The sequence below is a fragment of the Balaenoptera ricei genome, chromosome 1 (assembly GCF_028023285.1).
Source record: "Balaenoptera ricei isolate mBalRic1 chromosome 1, mBalRic1.hap2, whole genome shotgun sequence".
NCBI lineage: Eukaryota > Metazoa > Chordata > Mammalia > Artiodactyla > Balaenopteridae > Balaenoptera > Balaenoptera ricei.
This window is the reverse complement of record NC_082639.1, coordinates 64,516,009-64,535,767: the sequence shown is the minus strand read 5'-3', so window position 1 is coordinate 64,535,767 and position 19,759 is coordinate 64,516,009. Positions and strand designations below refer to the sequence as shown.

At 35.5% G+C, this 19,759-nt stretch overlaps 1 protein-coding gene across 1 annotated transcript in view; it reads right to left on the bottom strand.

The window, feature by feature from the left end:
- TNNI3K (TNNI3 interacting kinase) overlaps positions 1-19,759 on the bottom strand; it is a 311,246-nt gene that overhangs the window by 244,962 nt on the left and 46,525 nt on the right. Inside the window, exon 7 of the mRNA XM_059924452.1 lies at positions 12,245-12,355. Within this exon, the coding sequence (XP_059780435.1) occupies positions 12,245-12,355 (111 nt within the window). The remainder of the gene's footprint in view (positions 1-12,244; positions 12,356-19,759) is intronic.

Sequence of the window (19,759 nt, the reverse complement as noted above, 5' to 3'; positions counted from 1 at the left end):
GGTTCTAGCCTCTCACTCCACCTAATCTCAGCAAATTTATGAAGGTTTCTTGGATATCCACCATAGGGAGTCATCAAGGAGAATAACTCACACAATGTTCAGAGAAGATAAAATACTTAAAGGACTCTACTCCCTAAATACCATCCCAGAAGGAAGCATTCTTGAGAGAAAGATAGTTGGCACCCACAGTCTACTTTACTGTTATCTATTTACTGTTGGATTTGAAGGTCAGGTAGAAAATATTGGTCTTCCAATGTATTCTTAATTGAGGGGAAGAAGAGTAATAATTTTTTGCCCTCCTGAGACATAGGAAGCTTGGAGGCTCTGAAACTTTGGGGATGTGACTTCAGCAAGCTATAGAAATCTTGATTCAAAACTCAGTCTTCAAATACCGTAAGGAGTATGGCATGGGAAAAGAAAGTTAAGTGCAGATGCATCAAAATATATAGCTGTTTGTTATATACCTAACAAGGAAATTATTTCTGTAGCTGATAATTGTATAATTTGTATATGAATGATATATGATATATAAAGATCATTATATCTATATTTACATCTATCTATCTATCTATCTATCTATCTATCTATCTATCTATCTTTTTTTAATGTATGAAGGACCTAGGGTGTTGGAATCAATTCAGTGCATAGAAGCGTTGGCATAGAGAGGCAAATTCACAAAAAACACTGACTGGTAACAAAGGGATTTCTAATTCAGATTGATTTGATTAGCAATAATCTTTAAATCTAATTTCTCAAGTAATGTTTCTTTCATCATTTTCCAGGGTACCAAGTTGATGAACATCTCATTTACATTTTTATTAGCCTATAAAGTTTTCCTGCTTATGCTTTTTTTACCTTACCCCGAAAGCAATACTTAATGTTTAATAATAGCTTATAGAATTTATGGCAAAGACTTAGGTGCCAAAAAGAAAAGTGACACTTAGCTAGCATACCCTTACATCATTCTTACAATTAATACATGCTTAAAGCATTGTTTCTGAGACCATAAAATTACTATTTATGATGCATGATCTATGATTTTGTCTCAATTTCCAGACCAAAAGCCTAGACAGTAGGAGACTGCCTCCTTGCCTTTAATAAACAGTATTCTGTAACACAGGGCACATTCAGTAATTGGAGCATAGAGTTTCTGGTTTCGACTTCTGAGAAAACCACTTTTGAATGCCACAGAAGATATAGTGTTCCTAAATCAAGTCTCAGTTATTTAAGACTGTGTGTTTAGTTTCAGACTTAACGAATTTGACATGAAGCTTTCTCAGACTTTGCCATCATGGAACTGCAAATGACTATTCAGACCAAGTTTAAAGTTAATACCAATGAATGGTGACAAGAATACCTATCCATCATTAATGGCATTCACTAGAGTAATATTTAAGCAATAACTTATAATGATGTGCATTGACTGGTATAGTTGGTCCTTGCCTATGCTTTCTGTACCTGAATTGTGGTAGCTCATGATGGTCATATAGGATTTGTTCCTCTGTCTGAAAAATTTGTGAGAAATCAGAGATAAGGTAACAGTGCTGCATACTGTGAAATCACATAGAGTTACATACCAGAATCTCAGAGAAAGACAGACAGACAGACCCAGAGAGAGAAAGTTTCTAAATTCTTTTTACAAATCCAGCATTTGTTCCAAAGCCCGACAAAGATAATTGCAATGGACTGAATGGGTCCTTAACTCTGTCAAATTCATATGTTGAAGCCCTAAACCCCAGTACCTCAGAATGTAATTGTATTCTGAGATAAGATCTTTAAAGACATAATTAAGTTACGGTGGTCCCTAATCCAATACAACTGGTATCCTTATAAGAAGAGGAGATTAGGACAGAGAGAGAGAGACACCAGACATGTGTACACCAATACAACCATGTGAACACGCAGCAAGAAGGCCATCTGCAAGCCAAGGAGAGAAGCTTCAAAAGAAACAAAACCTGCCTACACCTTGATCTTGAACTTTTAGCTTCCAAATTGTAAGAAAATAAATTGTTATTTAAGTCATCTAGTCTGTGGTATTTTGTTATGGAAGACCTAGCAAACTAATATAATAACAAAAAAGAAAACCATAGACTAACCTCACTTATGAAATATTAGCAAAACAAGTTTAGTAGCAAGCTAAGAGAATGACGTGCCCTGACCAATTGTATCACTGTAGGAGTACAAAATCATTCAATGGAAGAATGACAATTGTTCTGGAAGCATCAGCCAATGCAATTAGGAAAGAGAAAAACAAGATTTTAATTATTAGAAGGAAGCAATATTATTACCACATCTAGGAAATATAATTGTCAACTAGGAATATACAAAAGACTCACCTAAGATATCTACTCGAAACAATAAGATAAATCAGTAAGTTCAATGGTTATAAAATTAAAAATCAATAATCAACAAAGTTTCCTATATATAAACTATAACAAATTAAAAAAATACAATGTCATTTGCATTAGCAGCCAAAAGATAAAATCCCTAGGAATAAATTTTAACAAACACACAAGGAAAATATTCTGCAGAAACTTAAATAAATGGAAAGAAACATATTGTTCTTGAATAGGAAGACCCAATATTATGGGATTATTAATTTTTCCTAAATTAATATATAAATTAGGATTTAACCTAGTTAGGATACCATTACATTTTTTCCTTAGGAAAAAAAAAAAAAACAAATAACAATAAAATCAGAAACAAAATAGAACAAATAAAAAATGATAGCCTACTTTGTTAGCAATTGTGTTCTAGGCAGAGCCTAAGACTTAACATATATTAAGTCACTTAATACACAGACACACACACACACACACACACACACGCACACATACACAGCCAATAAGGTGGGTAATAATATAATCTGCTTTCTAAAATTAGAAAACTGAGACCCAGAGAGGATAAATGACTTTCCCAATGGCATACAGCTAGTAAGTGGTAGATATTTTCTGAGATTTAAATGTAGAGAGTCTGGCTTTGGAGTCCATGCTTTTTACTATTGTAATCTAGTACCTCTAAAGTTCATATAAAATTTAAAAATGTAAGAATAGTCAGGAAATTCTGAAAAAAAAGAAGTGCCAGGGGAGAGTACCTGCACTTTTAGATATTAAAACATAACCTAAATATACACTAACTAATAAAAGAGTTGTGTTTGCTATTAGGATTGGAATACACAGATAGACCCAAATAGAAGACAAAGGGGAAAATAAGGAGTATTCAATACATATTGTTTGACTACCTGGATAACCTTTTGGGGAGAAAAATAAAAACTGAATTCCTATTTCATTCTTTATACTAAAAGACATTCCTGATAGAATCTACATATAGGGGGGAAAACAAAATTAAAAGTACGTGAGGTAAATATTTGTGATTTCCTTTTTACACAATCTTTAAAGGACCAAGTCTTTCTAAGCAGAGGCCACAAAGCAAAAATTTAAAAATCTAGTCACATAAATTTGAAAACATATATAAAAAAATGCTTAAAGAGGAAACTAATAAAATAGGCTGCAACAGATATGACAAAGCTTAAAACCTCAGTGTACAAGGGTATCTTCCAAGTCAGTAAGAAAAAGTTAATACAAAAACAGGCAGCCTACAGGATAAGGAATTCAAAGAATCAACAGTATATCAATTAAAAACACCTCAATCCCTTATACTTAACAAGATTTTATTATCTATATAATTGGGAAAGATAATAGATATTGCTATTTTATGCAAAGGAAAGCAGGTATTCATACTGTAAAAGGTAAATAAATCCACTTTTTGAAAGGCTTTTTGGAAGTAATTATCAAAATATAAAATTCACATACCCTTTTGCCCAGCTACATATATACGCATAAATAATCATGGATGTTAAAAAGATAAGTCCATTACACCCCTCCTACCACAACAGCATTCACAAGTTAATGGCATTTCCAGGGTTCAACTATGTTGTAGCATGTATCAGTACTTCATTCCTTTTTATTGATGAATAAAATTCCATAGTATGGATATACCAACTTTTATTTATTCACTCATCAGCTGATATACATTTGTTTCTACTCTTTGATTATCATGAATGATAATGGTATGAACGTTCATGTACAAGTTTTTGTGTGTCTTGGGTATATACCTAAAGTGGAATTACTGGGTTCTATAGTAATTCTGTATTTTACTTCTTAAGGAACTGTCACACTGTTCCAAAGCAGCTGCACCATTTTATCTTCCCACCAATAATGTATGTGTGTTCCAATTTCTCCATATCCTTGCCAATCCTTGATATGATCTTTTTTTATTATATTCATCTTACTGGATATGATGTGGTATATCACTGTGGTTTTGACTTGCTTTTCCCTAATGAATAATGATGGACATCTTTTCATGTGCTTCTTGGCCATTTGTATACCTTCTTTGGAGAAATGTGAGTTCAAATCCTGAGCCTATGTTTTAACTGGGTTATTTATAATTATTGTGTTGTATCTCCGTTACATTTTAAACTTTCATTTATATTAGATACTGTTCCTATAAGATTTTACATCTCAGAAAGGAAAAGAGAGGTTAACATGCACGGAGTGCCTACTATGTGTCATAGTACTAGGTATATGTTATACATAGTGAGTGGTCATTATCCTGAGCTCTAGAATAAGCCCTGAATGATGCTTCAAAAGTTATTAAAATAATTTGAATTGGGGTCAGCCAAAAGCAAAATTGTAAAACAAACAAAGGTGGTACCTCTTTCTAATTATTCATTCATATTTTCAAGCTACCTTTCTCTCAGATATCTCCTTTATATCTAATTTCTCCTAATACTTTTTAGGGTAGTGTTTCTTAAATTTGAATATGTATATCAATTACCTGGGAATCTTGTTAAAGTGCTGACTTTAGGTAGGTCTGAGATTCTATTTTTTAACTAGTTCCCTGATGATCGTACATTGCTGGTCAGTGGATCATATTTCAATTAGCAAGGTTTTAGGGTATGAACTGATTACTAAGATTTTAACTATAAGAGCTAACCTCAAGGATTAGGAAATTTTGCATTTCTACAGAGGTGCCCTAAAATTTATAACTGCTTCAAAATCTAAAGAGTGAGTCTATGGTAGGCAGGGGAATTGATCATCTTGAGCAGGGGCCTTATCTAGCATGTAAGAGGTGGTATGCCCATTCAGGAAGAGGCCCTACTTGGCCACTTTCTCTAATGGAGGTGTTCCTAGCCTGACAACTTGAACACATGCTTGTGACTACATAATGCAGGTTGAGAACCTGAAGGTTTAGTTGAAATTTTTCTTCCAGCATCAATTTATAATGAAAATAGAGGAGTAGTTGAAAAGAACTGCAGTTACACTACTGGTTGAACTGTATACATTTTGCTGTTTTGATAAATAAAGGCATTTATAATTATAACATGATTCTGATATAAACCAACCCTGTTGAAATAAATAAACCTTGAAAATGTTATGCTAAATAAAAGAAGTCAATCACAAAAGATCACATATTTTATGATTCCATTTATATGAAATGTTTAGAATAGCCAAAACTATAGAGATGGACAGTATGTTAGTGGTTGTCTAGGTCTGAGCAGTGAAGGGTAGATGGGACTGATGGCTATTGGATATTACGTTTCCTTTTAGGGTGACAAAAATGTTCTAAAATTATAGTGATGATTATACAATTCTGTGAATTTGCTAAAAAAACCACTGAATTGTACATTTAAATGGGTGACCTACATGGCATATAAATTTTATCTCAACAAAGCTGTTTAAAAATGTAATGCAGAAATATCAGAGATAAGGAATAGAGCTTAGAAGAATGGGTTTCATATAAAGAGGCACCAGAATACCTTGATGTGCTTAGTCTTTGAGACAATTCAGAGCTGAGAATAGAGCACATTTCCCTGACATTTAAATTCTAAGTTTCTATCTACCACTTCCAAAGCTTAAATTCTGGTCAGGTGGGCTGAGAAGTTGCTGTTTGGATTAAAAGAAGGGCAGTGTAGCATTGTGAGAGTTGGCTCTGACAACACACAGCATGTAAACACCCACTCTACCAATTATTACTTCTGTCACCTTGGACAAGTTACGTAACTCCTCGCTGCCTCAGTTTTTTCGTCTGGAAAATGAGGATAAAATCTTGAATGAGGATGAAGTCAGTTTTCTGATTCCAGATTAAGTTCATAAGGGATTATTGCCTAGTCATAAACTGGAGGCATATCTGATACTTTTAAGCTATAAAACTCATGAGTACATTATCTCTTTAAAAAAGAGAGAGAGAGAGAGAGAGAGAGAGAAACTACATTTTATAATTCCAAGAATTCACTTGTTAGTGCCTTTGGAAAGAAAACTCAAGCCACTTTAAAAGAAATAACAGGGTCAGAAGCTTCTTGGTATACAAAACTCTCTCCTGAAACATTCAGATGATTTAGTTAAGAATGAACTGGAACAACATCAACAACATTTCCTTGAAATCAGATGTAAATTCCGAAAGAACTGGGAAGCACTTGTGAAGCAGTGCTTGAGTAAGTGCTTACAATCCAAAAATGGGATGAGGTAGGATAGAATAAATTCAACTATGAAAATAATACTATCACCTGCACAAAGTATATATGAAACTATGCCTTTCTGTGAAAAAGAAAACACTCCATAATCCCTATACATTATATATTGCATCATCCCAGACATGCTTTTCTCTTTGCTATTCAGTTGCCTAAAGCTACACATAATTGATTTGTCTCCTGATAACTGCAGAAACGACTGCATGAAACACCAAAGTGTAACAGCTTTTAAAAGAGATATTCGACAAAGTATGAAGTGGGGTGTATACACTTGGGGTGTATGTATGTGTGTACATGTGAGGGTATGTGTGTGTATTGAATGCTCACATACATGCATTATATCTCCATGGGTTCTTGTGCCCATTTACTAAGTGCCATATACAGTTATACTTGAATCAATTAATATTGCTTTAATTGTACATGTAGCAATATCTGGGCCTTAGATAGTAACATATTCAGTTTCTGTTTTGTTTTCTCAATACTTGTTTAGTGTCTTATGGCTGCAAGCCCTGTTTCAGCAATACATACAAGAGTCATAAGGGAGTAATTGTTTTTTTTATTTACAAAACTACAGATGTGAAGTCAGATAACCAGGTTTGAGTCCTATCCATCTCATTTATTTATTATCTGCATGGTCCTGTGGAAGTCATTTAACTTCTGCAATCCTCAGTTTCCTCACTGGTAAACTGAGTCTAACGGTAACTATCTCACAGGCGAACCAAATGACAAATGTATGTGAATGATAAAACACTATCACATGTTAGTTAACTGTTCTCATTTTCCATGCTTGAGAGAGTATATGACTCATGTGCCCTCTGGACTCAAAGGGGAGAAGAGGGTTTAATGCATGTTTATTGATTGCCGACAGAATCTCCGGCCTTGTATAAAGCAGCACATGCATATATATGTATTGACAGATGGATAAATTAGTCAGGGAGAAGTAGTGAGACTCAGGATAACCAATATTTGCCTGCTTTTCAGAGCACAGTAAATCTCAATCTGAGTCTCAAATTGCAGTCAGCATGTCTAGGAATTTGCAGCACGTGTTCTCCTCTATTATTGAAGAAGACAGCTGCCTAGTCAATGTAAATTTTATTGTAAAATTGTTTAATAGAATTTACAATTATGGGAGGACAAACACACTTGAGACACTAATGGAGGGTCTGAATTTGATATGTGTAGACAAAGAGGCCTGTCAGACTTAGCATCAGTTATTGTTTCACAGAAAATGTGGGCAATAAAGGAAAGTGACTACTAATGAAAGGAAACTCCCACTGATAATATTGCCACCATTCATGCTAACCAAGAGTAAAAACTAGGAGTGGAATAAGCACCTAAATTTTTGGTATAGCAAATAAATACTATTATGTATATTTTACCCTATTGCACTCAACCTTTCTACACCATTTGATACCCAGGATCTTTATCTATTGAAACTCTCTATACCCTTAATTATTGTGAGACTACATTATCCTTGTTTCCCTCATACCACTCTGACCAATCCTTCTTTGTCTCCTCAATGGCTATTCAGTAATTCCTAAAGTCTCTGTGGATGTTCTCTTAGGCTTAGCCCTTGGCCAAATTTCAGCTACTGTTATGGCTGCAAATATCACATATAATTTCCAAAAACTTACATTAAGTCCCAACTTCTCCACTGAATACTAGTTGTATATTTTTAAATGATTAACAAGCATTTCCACTTGAAAATTTGTATGTGATCAGCAAATCAACATGTCTGGAGGTAACTGGTTTTTCCTCAGAACTGAATCCTTTACCTAGTCCTTTATCTTTGTCTATTTAATCATCATATCATCCCTCTGGAATCCACAATAAATACTGAGGTCAAAGAAATCCTCTTCAACACATTATTTATCATGTCTCCAATCATTCTCTTGCTCAAAAAGTCTCAATGGCTCCTCATTTCCTAGTGGAAAAAAACCCTATTGGCTGTAAGTGTCCTTAAGAGTGGGAACTTCTGTGTTCTATTCATCTGTTTATCTGCCACACCATATAGCCTTGTGTATTGTACATCATAAACTATAATAGTTACTTACTGAATTGAGTCAAACTCCTTGGACTTCCATTTTCAGTTTCTTTAGTCTCGTCCATTCCTAACATCCTACAAGGACCCTTCACAATCTGTTTCATGCCATCATTCTATTCACTCTCCCTTAAATGTACTCGACTCATTTGTCCTTCTCAGTTTTAGACATGATTCCTCTTCTTTTCTCTGTCCAGTTCTTACCACTTTTCAAAGTTCAGCCCAATTTCACACTACCTCTCATAAATCCTTCCCTAAATCTTCTAGTCACCTTGATCTCAATTCCCAGTGAAATCCTAACACTTCTAAATTTGTGTTCTTTGCCATTCCTTGCTATGTAATGATCATATTTCTAATTATTCCTAATATCAAACCCGCTCTGATCTTTGGCTCTTTCCTCTTCTAGAGTTATGACTATATTGATATTTTACTTTTGAATTGCTTATATAAACTTTCTTGTGTATTTATTTTGTGTGTCCAGCTATACTATAAAGTCTTTAGGGGGAAAAACTATGCCTTATTTTCTTGTATCATTCCCATATTCTAGCACAATGTTATGGAAAAAGTAGAGGCTCAAAAATACTTGTTAAATGGATGAATGAGTGTGTGTGTGGGGAAATGCATTAAAAGTGGGTATTGCAATTAACAGCTGTGAAGGAAATAATTCAACTTTTAAAATTCTGTTAGTTTGAATAAGGATGCTTTCAGGTTTTTTGGATACCATTTTCCTATATGATCTGTAACTTAATTAGCCCATTAGATAAGAAGAGAATAAAGACTAACGTATATATACCTGCTTTATGCAGCATCCATAATTGACTATAAAAGTCATTAAATGTTATACCAGAGCTAATGAAGGAAGTTGGAGAACCCATGGAGAACTGTGAGACAAGAGTAGAGATCTATTTGGAATTATTTTGGTAAAATTTGCCCTAAGGCTGGTAGAATCAATATAATATCTCCTTCCATACTATGATAAAGCAAGAAAACAGTTATTTGAACAGGAGATGAAGAGACCAAGCTCTTAACCACTTTGTTTTTGACCCTGTTATAATTCTATCACTCAAAAATGTGATTAGCTCAGTACTAGACAAAAAGGATTTTGTTTTGCAAAACATATTCTGTAAAGATGTGGCACATATATACAATAGAATATTATTCAGCCATAAAGAAACAAAATTGAGTTATTTGTAGTGAGGTGGATGGACCTAGAGACTGTCATACAAAGTGAAGTCAGTCAGAAAGAGAAGAACAAATACCATATGCTAACACATATATATGGAATCTAAAAAAAAAAAAAGGTTCTGAAGAACCTAGGGGCAGGACAGGAATAAAGACACAGACATAGAGAATGGACTTGAGGACATGGGGAGGGAGAAGGGTAAGCTGGGACGAAGTGAGAGAGTGGCATGGACATACATACACTACCAAATGTAAAGCAGATAACTAGTGGGAAGCAGCCACATAGCACAGGGAGATCAGCTCAGTGCTTTGTGTCCACCTAGAGGGGTGGGATAGGGAGGGTGGGAGGGAGACGCAAGAGGGAGGGGATATGGGGATATATGTATACATATAGCTGACTCACTTTGTTATACAGCAGAAACTAACACACCATTGTAAAGCAATTATACTCCAATAAAGATGTCAAAAAAAAAAATTTCTGTCATTTTCCTGGCATTGAGAGGTTGAATGTGTTTCACTGGGACTTAATGTCTACCTCATTAATTCTTCTACCCAGATTTCATATAATTACCTTCCATTTACTTTTTCACTAACCTCGGTTTCTTTTTTGGAAACCATTTACTTTTAAGTGATTCTAATGGGATTTCCCCCTCCTAATAAGTAATACAAATTCATTTACATTTATAATAAATATCATTAAAAAGATTTATTTTCTGAGAAATAAGATAATTTATTTTCAGGGAAATATAGTAAGGAGTGGAAATATCAACATGAAGGAAACTATTTCGCTCCCATTGAGATATGTTAATATTTATTGAACGAAGAGCCCTTCGAATTGACACTGTTAAGAGAGATGTCTCACACCTATTTTACAGGTTTTATGTATGATTTTATATGCAGCTCTATTTGTTCACAATTGTGCATGTGTGTGTAAGTGAGGAAAGTACACTTTAACTTGCAACATGACTAAAAGGGAGAAGTAGACAACTACTTAATAATGAAGACATAAGACTGCTCATTTATTACACTGTTGAGCTTACATGTGATTACCACAATTAATAGAGTGTGAAAATCATGGAAGTTTGAGTAAAATGACCAAGATTCCAGACATGGCTTTTTTTCTCAATGGCTTTGTAATCTGTAAAAACAATTACTGTACAAGAGCCTTGGTTTTATATCTATTAAATGGCAGTGACAATAAAAACTATTTCATGAGGATTTACTCAGTAAATTAAATAAACAATGCAAATTAAAGTGCTCTGCATATATGAAATTAATATTTCAACAATTAAGTTTAAGATAAGAGCCAGAGTCCCTCCTCTGGCCTTTAAAACACTGCAATCTTGTTTGTAACCATCACCTGACCTTGTCTCCATCACTCTGCCTCCAGCCCATATACACTAGTGACTTTGGCTCACTCGTGCCCCTCCAATACACTTAGATATTTTCTGCTCCAGGGCCTTTGCAGATACTACTATATATATTAATGATAGTGTCACTATATAGCTTATTTTATTTATTTATTATTTATTTTTGGCTGTGTTGGGTCTTCGTTTCTGTGCGAGGGCTTTCTCTAGTTGTGGCAAGCGGGAGCCACTCTTCATCGCGGTGCGCGGGCCTCTCACTATCGCGGCCTCTCTTGTTGCGGAGCACAGGCTCCAGACGCGCAGGCTCAGTAGTTGTGGCTCACGGGCCCAGTTGCTCTGCAGCATGTGGGATCTTCCCAGACCAGGGCTCGAACCCGTGTCCCCTGCATTAGCAGGCAGATTCTCAACCACTGCGCCACCAGGGAAGCCCCAATAGCTTATTTTAAATGGTGCCCACTTCTTCACTCTGCTTTCATTTTACCTCATTTTATTATTTTTCTTGTACTCACTACTAAATTATATAATATTTTTTTCCTTATTGTTTGTCTTGTTGTCTACAGCTAAATTTCAAAAAATTGCCTGTTTTACTTGCTACTGTAACTAGAACGGTATCTGGCACACAACAGATGCTTAATAAATCAAATAATGCACACGTGAATGAATTAATGAATAATTTTTCATTGATTCCTTACCATGAATGAAGCAATCTACAAAGTGCTTTAAACTGATTATCTAATTTAATCATTACAATAGGCTTATCACTATTTCTATTTTATAAATGAGGAAAACAGAGGTGTCTGAAGGTACAGTAACTTGCTTGAGGTAAATATAGCAAGTGGTGGAAACAGTTGCCTGACTCCAATACCTATGCTTTTAATCACTGCTATATAGCCTCTGTATATCCAGCCATCTTTATATTAATTGATGTTTGATTACACTGTTACAAAATAGACCGAATTTGCTATCAAAAGAACATTTACATAGCTTAATTTGAACCCCAAAAGAAATGTGTGTGTGTTCATTAGTTAAAATTAAACCAACTCCTCGAATCTCAAAAGCCACCATTTGAAAACAAGAATCCAAAGAGGTAGGTTTGTTTTCACAGGTGGCCAAGATATGACTTACCTCCAGGTGACCAGCAATTGTAGCAATATGCAGGGCAGTGAGGCCGCCATACCCAACCTGCTGTATGTCAGCTCCACTGTGAAGCAGAGAAGTGATCAATTCTGCACTATCCTGCAAGGAAACACATCTTTAGTGTTACTTTTCTCTCAATAGCAGCTTTGAACACTGTGCAACAGGATATATTGATTCCCTCACTGTCAGCCAATTTAGGCGCTCAAAGAAAACTTAAGTGTGATTTCTGGCACAAGAGCACATGAGAAAGCAAAGAGCAGCTCTCAGATGGTTGAAATGTAGGAGCAGATGACAGGCTGTTCAATTATAATCAGTCTTCTACCACTTGACCATGAAAGACAGAAAGGACATTTACCTATGGTGAGGCTCTTGCAAACTCAACTCAATCGTACATGTAGGTCACTCCAATAAATGTGCTTTCTCCAGCAACTGCACTATTGAACTGGCTGCAGTGGGCCACTTCATGGTAGTTCAGTACTTGATTCTTCTCTAACACATATGTGTCGTGGGTCCTATACATAATTAACGACATAGTGTCATGGGCTCTATATGTAGTTAATCAGTAGTGTCTTCCTTAACTTGACTCATTAAAATATTTTCACTCAGTGAAAATGTTTGAAACATTGCTTGAGCATTTAAGTTAGAATACTTTATGCAATGACCAAAATAATCCTTACTTTCTTCACACTATTATTTGCATTGTATTTCTGTCTTTGGAGAGACATGGTGCTTTTTAATAATAATAGAAATTAACATTCATTGAATTTTTATTATGTAATTAACCTTTCATACGCATTAACTTATTTAAACCTGGCACATGGAGACTTCAAAACTAGTTGCTGATAAAAAATGAATTAAATATCTCTCTAAGTAATCCTATGAAAAATTACTACTATAAACCTCATTTTATAAGTCAGAACACTCAGAAGAGTAATGTGGAGGGTCACATATTCACAGAACTCCAGATCTGGAAGGGAATGCAAAGAAAGCTCTTCATGTTTAACTCTCTCCCTCAAAGTGAGAATTCAAACTACAACTTCTATAATACTTGGCCCATCAATATCTCAAACACACCCAGTGGCAAGAAAGTCAAGTCTTCATGGGATAGGCATTGCATTTATGCATATACATAAAATTTCAAATACTGTCAGTTAAGAAAACTCTTCCATTAAAAACAAAAAGTTTGATTTCTTAATGCTGCCACACGTAAGTGAAGGTTGAGAAGTTATAAAAATTGAAAAAACTTTGGCAAAGAACTTCAAATAACAAAATTAATGTTATAGTTTCCAAATCTTCCACTCTATACCTGCTCTAGCAAGAAAGTTAAAGATTTCATCTTCCTTTACTATTCCATTGCCTCCTTCTGCCCAGTTTACAGACTTACGTTTTCTCCATTCTAAAAAAAAAAAAAAACAGCAATTTTTCCACTGAGGTAAGCTAATTTTATCTATATCTTTTCTGTCTCCAAAAATTGACTGATTTAGGAGCTTAGCCCTAAGCTATTTTCTCATTCTAATTGCCACCTTTGGTAATTCTTATACAATCTGATAACTTCATTTTTGGTCCTGACTTCTCTGTTAAGTCTAAATTCCATATATCCTGCCTACCAATGGCATCTCAAATTAAAAATTCAAAAGTGCTCTTGTGAATACCATTCATAATTTCCCAAGTGTGACCTATCATCTCCTAGCATTCCTTATTCACGTTAATGGCACTTTCTTATTCCAAATGACCTTGAGTCCCTTCAACTCAATCAGTTTCAGAATTCTGCTGGTTTTGACTCACTAGGACCTCTCACATTTCTTCTCCTTATTTCCAACATCACCCTCCATAGCCTCCTGACTGGTCTCCTTGACTAAGCCTTTTTTCATTGCAGTCCATCATCTACACTATTAGAAGATAAATTTTCTTACACACAGTTTTGACCACATCATTCTCCTTTTCAATAAACCTTCCATACACTCAACAAATACTTCTTTAATATATAAATATGCTCACATCATATGTGTTGAAACACTGTTTGAGCAGTGGGAACACTGAGGTGAGTGAGATAGTTAAATCCCTGCTTTCATGGAGCTTATATTTTTACTGTGTATATATGTGAGAGGAGACAGAGAAAATAAACAAATAAAAAAATATTATATACAGTGTCATAAAGTACCAATGGCTGTAAGAGGAAAGAGGCAAATGATTAAATGGCTACTTTAAATTAAGTAGTCAGGGAAAGCTTCACTGAGGAGGTAAACTTTGAGATAAATGGTAAATTCCAAAAAGGGGAAATCTAAGTCACAATTTCGAGGATGGCCATTAAATGACAGGGAGTAGCTAGTGCAACAGTCCTAAGATGGAAGTAAGCTTAGTGTGTTTAAGGCCAGTGTTGAGTATAAGGTTAAAAAATAAAAGAAGGAAAAAGTATTGTGCAAGATAAGGTCAAAGACATCTGATCTTGTAGGACTTTGCAGGCCACTGTATTGGGTATTCAAATTTTTTCCAAGAGCAATAAATAGCAGTAGAATGACATGACACAGAGATAGGGAAGAACAGGAAAAGGTAGTTTCTGAGGCAGAAATAAAATGTTTTGTTCTTCACATGTTAAATTTGGTATACTAACAATGTAGGGTTAAGATTGTGGGGACTAGAATTAGCCTCCCTAGTTAGAATCCCAGCTCTGCTAACAACTATGTAATCTAAGGCAAGTTACATCACACATTTACACTAATTTCCTCAGTTGTAAAACAAGGGGACAATAACCGTGTCCACCTGATTTGATACACATATAAACTGTATACCCACAATTGATGTGATGACGCATATACACTAAAGCACTGAAATGGTACCTGGCAAAACGATACTAAGTAAATTCATTACCATTAGACATGGAAGTCTCGGACTCAGCATAGCTTCCAAAAAAGATATCGATTTGACTCCATCACCTAGCTCCTCTTTCTCCTTTCGTTTTACTTCCTCCCCACACTTCACTTCTGCTTCACTAGTTACTCATGGAAATAATCAAAAGAAGAAAACATAAAAAAGCTCTGAACCAGTACTGGAAATTAGGAAACGTCTACTAGTTCTGCCTCCTCCAAAAAAAAACAATTCACAGAAATTCACTCCCACCTCACCAATAACCTTTAATTTTGAATGGTGAGGGCTAAAGACATGAATAGTCTCTAGATAAATGGGAAAGACATCACCTTAAAACATTTTTCCTTGCAGATGAACAGGCATTTAAATGCAGGGAGGTGAAGATGGTATTTTTAAGCATAAAATCATTTTTTTAATAGAGGGAAATATGAGCAAATAAAAGTATTAGAAAAACACAATATTATAAGATAAATGACAAATTGGAGAAATATACACAACATATAAAACTGACAAGTGGTTTGTATATTTAATATATGAAGAACTCATACAAATCATTAAAAAGATGGATATTCTTTAATTCAATAAATATTTATTAACGAACATCTACCTTATGACAAGTACCATACTAGGCTAAATTAAAATAAATTATATGAAAATCATGGAGCATATGAAATATTTATCTATCAGGCAGATTCTTGTAAACACACATTCATCTTTTCCTCAACTGTCTTTGTATTTTATTTAGCTGGAATCTGTGGATTTTAAGAGAAAGCATGTTATGATTCCTTCAGAATAGGCAAATAGTGTGGTCAAAAGTTAAAAGTAATAAATTACCCTTTCGTATCTTGGTTGGATTTCTCAAGCTGACCTCTGATTGATCTAAATATATCTTTTTATTAAGTACTATAAAAATAGAACTCTAATTTTACCAAGCTATGCTAAAATGTAACAAAACAATCACTGCTACTTATAAATCATTTACTATGGGTTAAGTACCAAGTAAAATCATCTCTTTCCAACTTCACAATTTACCTATGAGAAAAATATTATAAACCCTATTTTATAGTTGATGAAAGTCAGGTTCAAGAATTTAAAGTACTTGCAGAACCTTAAGTAGTTTGTAAGTGTTGGAGCTAGATACAAACTCAGGTCTGTATGATTCCAAAGTCCATACTTCACTTTTGACTTTCCATAGTGCTTTCACTGGTCTTTCCTTGGTGCCAAGCTCAAGGAAACAGTTGAGAGGATACAATTTTATTGTATTTTGTTGTATTTAACTGACAAGTCCCAAATATTTCTCCCCTACTCTACAGAAATATTGTTTCCTGATGGAATAATTTTAAAATTCAGCAATCTGGTGCACATCTCCTGGAAAGGAAATTCATAGAAAATAAAAACATCAGGCAAATTTTAAATATTATAAAGCTGACCTTACTTATTGCTTATACTCTGCAATATACAAGAAGTATCTGAGGGCAAGTTTTTTAAAAGAAAGACTCTTAAGATTTGCATTAGGAATACTATTCTGGGGAACTGACAGGTTTCCCCTTAGGTTTTTCCTTCTCTAGCCAAATTTACATTATTATTATTCAGTGGGCCAAACAGAAGCATTCTAAACTGTGGGGATAAATAAGCCTCTGTAATGTATTCACATGTACGATACTTATTATTTTTAAACAAAGGAAAATCCTTATGTGGAAAGGTGAAGCTTGGACAAAAAAATCAGTCCAACTATCTCCTTGAAAAATAGAATTGGGGGTACAATAGACCTCTGAAGATTTATGTAAATGGATGAAAATTTTTTGTAGTGGTAGCAACTCCAACTTTGTCCTACGCATAAAACTCTAATACAGAATCTACTCTCTTGCTTCTTGTTAACTCTGTAATTGTTAACTCTGTAATTGTTACTATAAATCCAGGAAAAGTAGCTATTAGTGTCAGAGAGCTCAGATTCTCTACTACCAAATCACATAAATTAAAAACACACACACACACACACAAAGGTTTTTGCCAATTCTATTCCAGAATGAAAATTAAACTGGGACTATTTAATGTCTAAATTTTACTTTCTTCTGTTTATGGAAATAAGTCCTCTGGAAGTTTTAAAATATGGCAAGCATTCATTTACAGTCTTATGATTTAGATGTGAAATCTATGTTCCTTCTCCTTGCATCTGGGTGGATTGTGACCAAAAGAACATGGCAGGGCTTCCCTGGTGGCGCAGTGGTTAAGAATCCACCTGCCAATGCAGGGGGCACGGGTTCGAGCCCTGGTCTGGGAAGATCCCACATGCCGTGGAGCAACTAAGCCTATGTGTCACAACTACTGAGACTGCACTCTAGAGCCCATGAGTCACAGCTACTGAGCCCATGCGACTAGAGCCCATGCTCCGCAACAAGAGAAGCCACCACAATGAGTAGCCCGTGCACCGCAGCGAAGAGAAGCCCCACTCGCCGCAACTAGAGAAAGCCTGAGTGCAGCAACGAAGACCCAACACAGCCAATAAATAAATAAATAAATAAATAAATAAATAAATAAAATCTATTAAAAAAAAAAAAGACTATGGCAGAAGTGAGCTATGTTTCTTCCAAGGCTAGGCCATAGAAAGTCACATAGCTTCCTCCTTGTTTTCTGGAAAACTTGCTCTTGAAGCTCTGAGCTACCATGTAAGAAGTTTGACTAACTTGAGGAAGCCATGCTGTAAGGAAGCTTAGGCCATATGGAGAATGTACATAGCACATAAAGATTCTCCAATCAAATGACCCACCTAAGACCAGCCTTATAGTCATCCCAGCCCAGGCACCAGACATGTGAAGCCTCCAGAGGATTCTAATTCCCCAGCTGATGGAGTATCTCCCAGTCATTCATGTCTTCTCAGCTAAGGTCCTAAATACAGTAGAGCAGAATCAAGCCATCCCCACTATGTCTTTTCTGAATTTCTGAAATGAGAATCCATGAGAATAATAAAATGATTGTTGTATTATAGGACTAAGTTTGGGGTAGTTGGTTTTGCCTCAACGAAAACCAAAATATCTCATAGAAGAAAATACAGAAAATAAAGGAATAAATAACAATTTAATAACCTGTAGTCCTACCATTAATCACTATTATCATTTATGTGTGTGTTTATTTTCTTTCATTCTTTTTCCTAGGTATGTACCTTCATAAAACTACATAGAGCACAGATTAGCACAGCAAAGCAAACCTGTATTTGCATACTGATGGCCACTTCCTACATTTGGAACTCATTTCTTAACCTCTTGAGCTGTGGGTTCTTTTATTTTCTGTAAAATGAAGTTCATAATAGTATAAATCTCATAGAGTGGTGAGGATTAAATCAAATAATGTAATGCATTTATCACAATGTTTGAAACATAATTTTTATCATCAATTATTAGGTACACAATTGAGCTCATACTACACATAGAGGTAGGTAATCTCCCTTTTTCATTTACTATAAAATCATGGAATTTCCCCATGTCTGGAAGATGTAGAGATGTGCCACTCAGATCTCCCTTCAAGAAAGTGTGCCAGGAGGATGGTTAGCTGGCAGCTTCCCTCAGCTAGCTCATTCAGGATTCACTGCAGCATTAGAGCTGAGATTACAATTTTTTCAGTGTGGCCCCCAGTCAGGGACTGAGAAAGATGGTGGTAAAAAGACCTAGCCATTTCCACTCAATGTGACACCCCTCTAAAAGGCAATGTGTGCTCTGGAGCTCCCATTGGGCTGGCAGAGATTTTAGCAAGTCTGCATTGTGGTCTGACAGCTCCTGCTGACCAATCTTTCTTCCTTCCTTCCTTTTCCTTTCACAGGTGTCACTTCCACATAAATCTCTTGCACTCCTAAATCCCTTTCAGAGTTTGCTATTCAAGAACTAAACTGGCATACCATATCATAAAATGTTTTCTTTTAATGTGCATTTAAATCAAAACTGACCTGGAATTTAAACTTAGGTCTTCTGACTGAATCCTATGCTTTTCTCAATGATATGTTACCTTCCACCCCCAACCACCCTTCTACTCCAAAATGTTTGCCTTTCAGGTGTAAGTCCTGACCATGTGCTCTTCACAGAAATGGGGTCTAATACCTGCTGGATCTAATCCATCTTCCATAACTGCAATGAGGACAAAATGGAATAACGTATGTGGAAATGTTAGTAAACCCCATATCCTTACAAGTATAAGTTTATACATTTATATTAAATGTATTGTCCCCAAGACTGACCTAATTCCATGAGACTATTCACCTTATGTCTCAGTCCACTCTGTCTCTAAGATGTTTAGTCATGCAATATGGGAGACCTTCAAGATGACGGAGGAGTAAGACGTGGAGATCACCTTCCTCCCTACAAGTACATCAGAAATACATCTACATGTGGAACAACTCCTACAGAACACCGACTGAACACTGGCAGAAGACCTCAGACCTCCCAAAAGGCAAGAAACTCCCCATGTACCTGGGTAGGGCAAAAGAAAAAAGAAAAAACAGAGACAAAGGGATAGGGATGGGACTTGAACCAGTGGGAGGGAGCTGTGAAGGAGGAAAAGCTTCCACACAATAGGAAGGCCCTTCACGGGCAGAGACGGGGGTGGCAGGGGGGAAGCTTCGGAGCCATGGAGGAGAGTGCAGCAACAGGG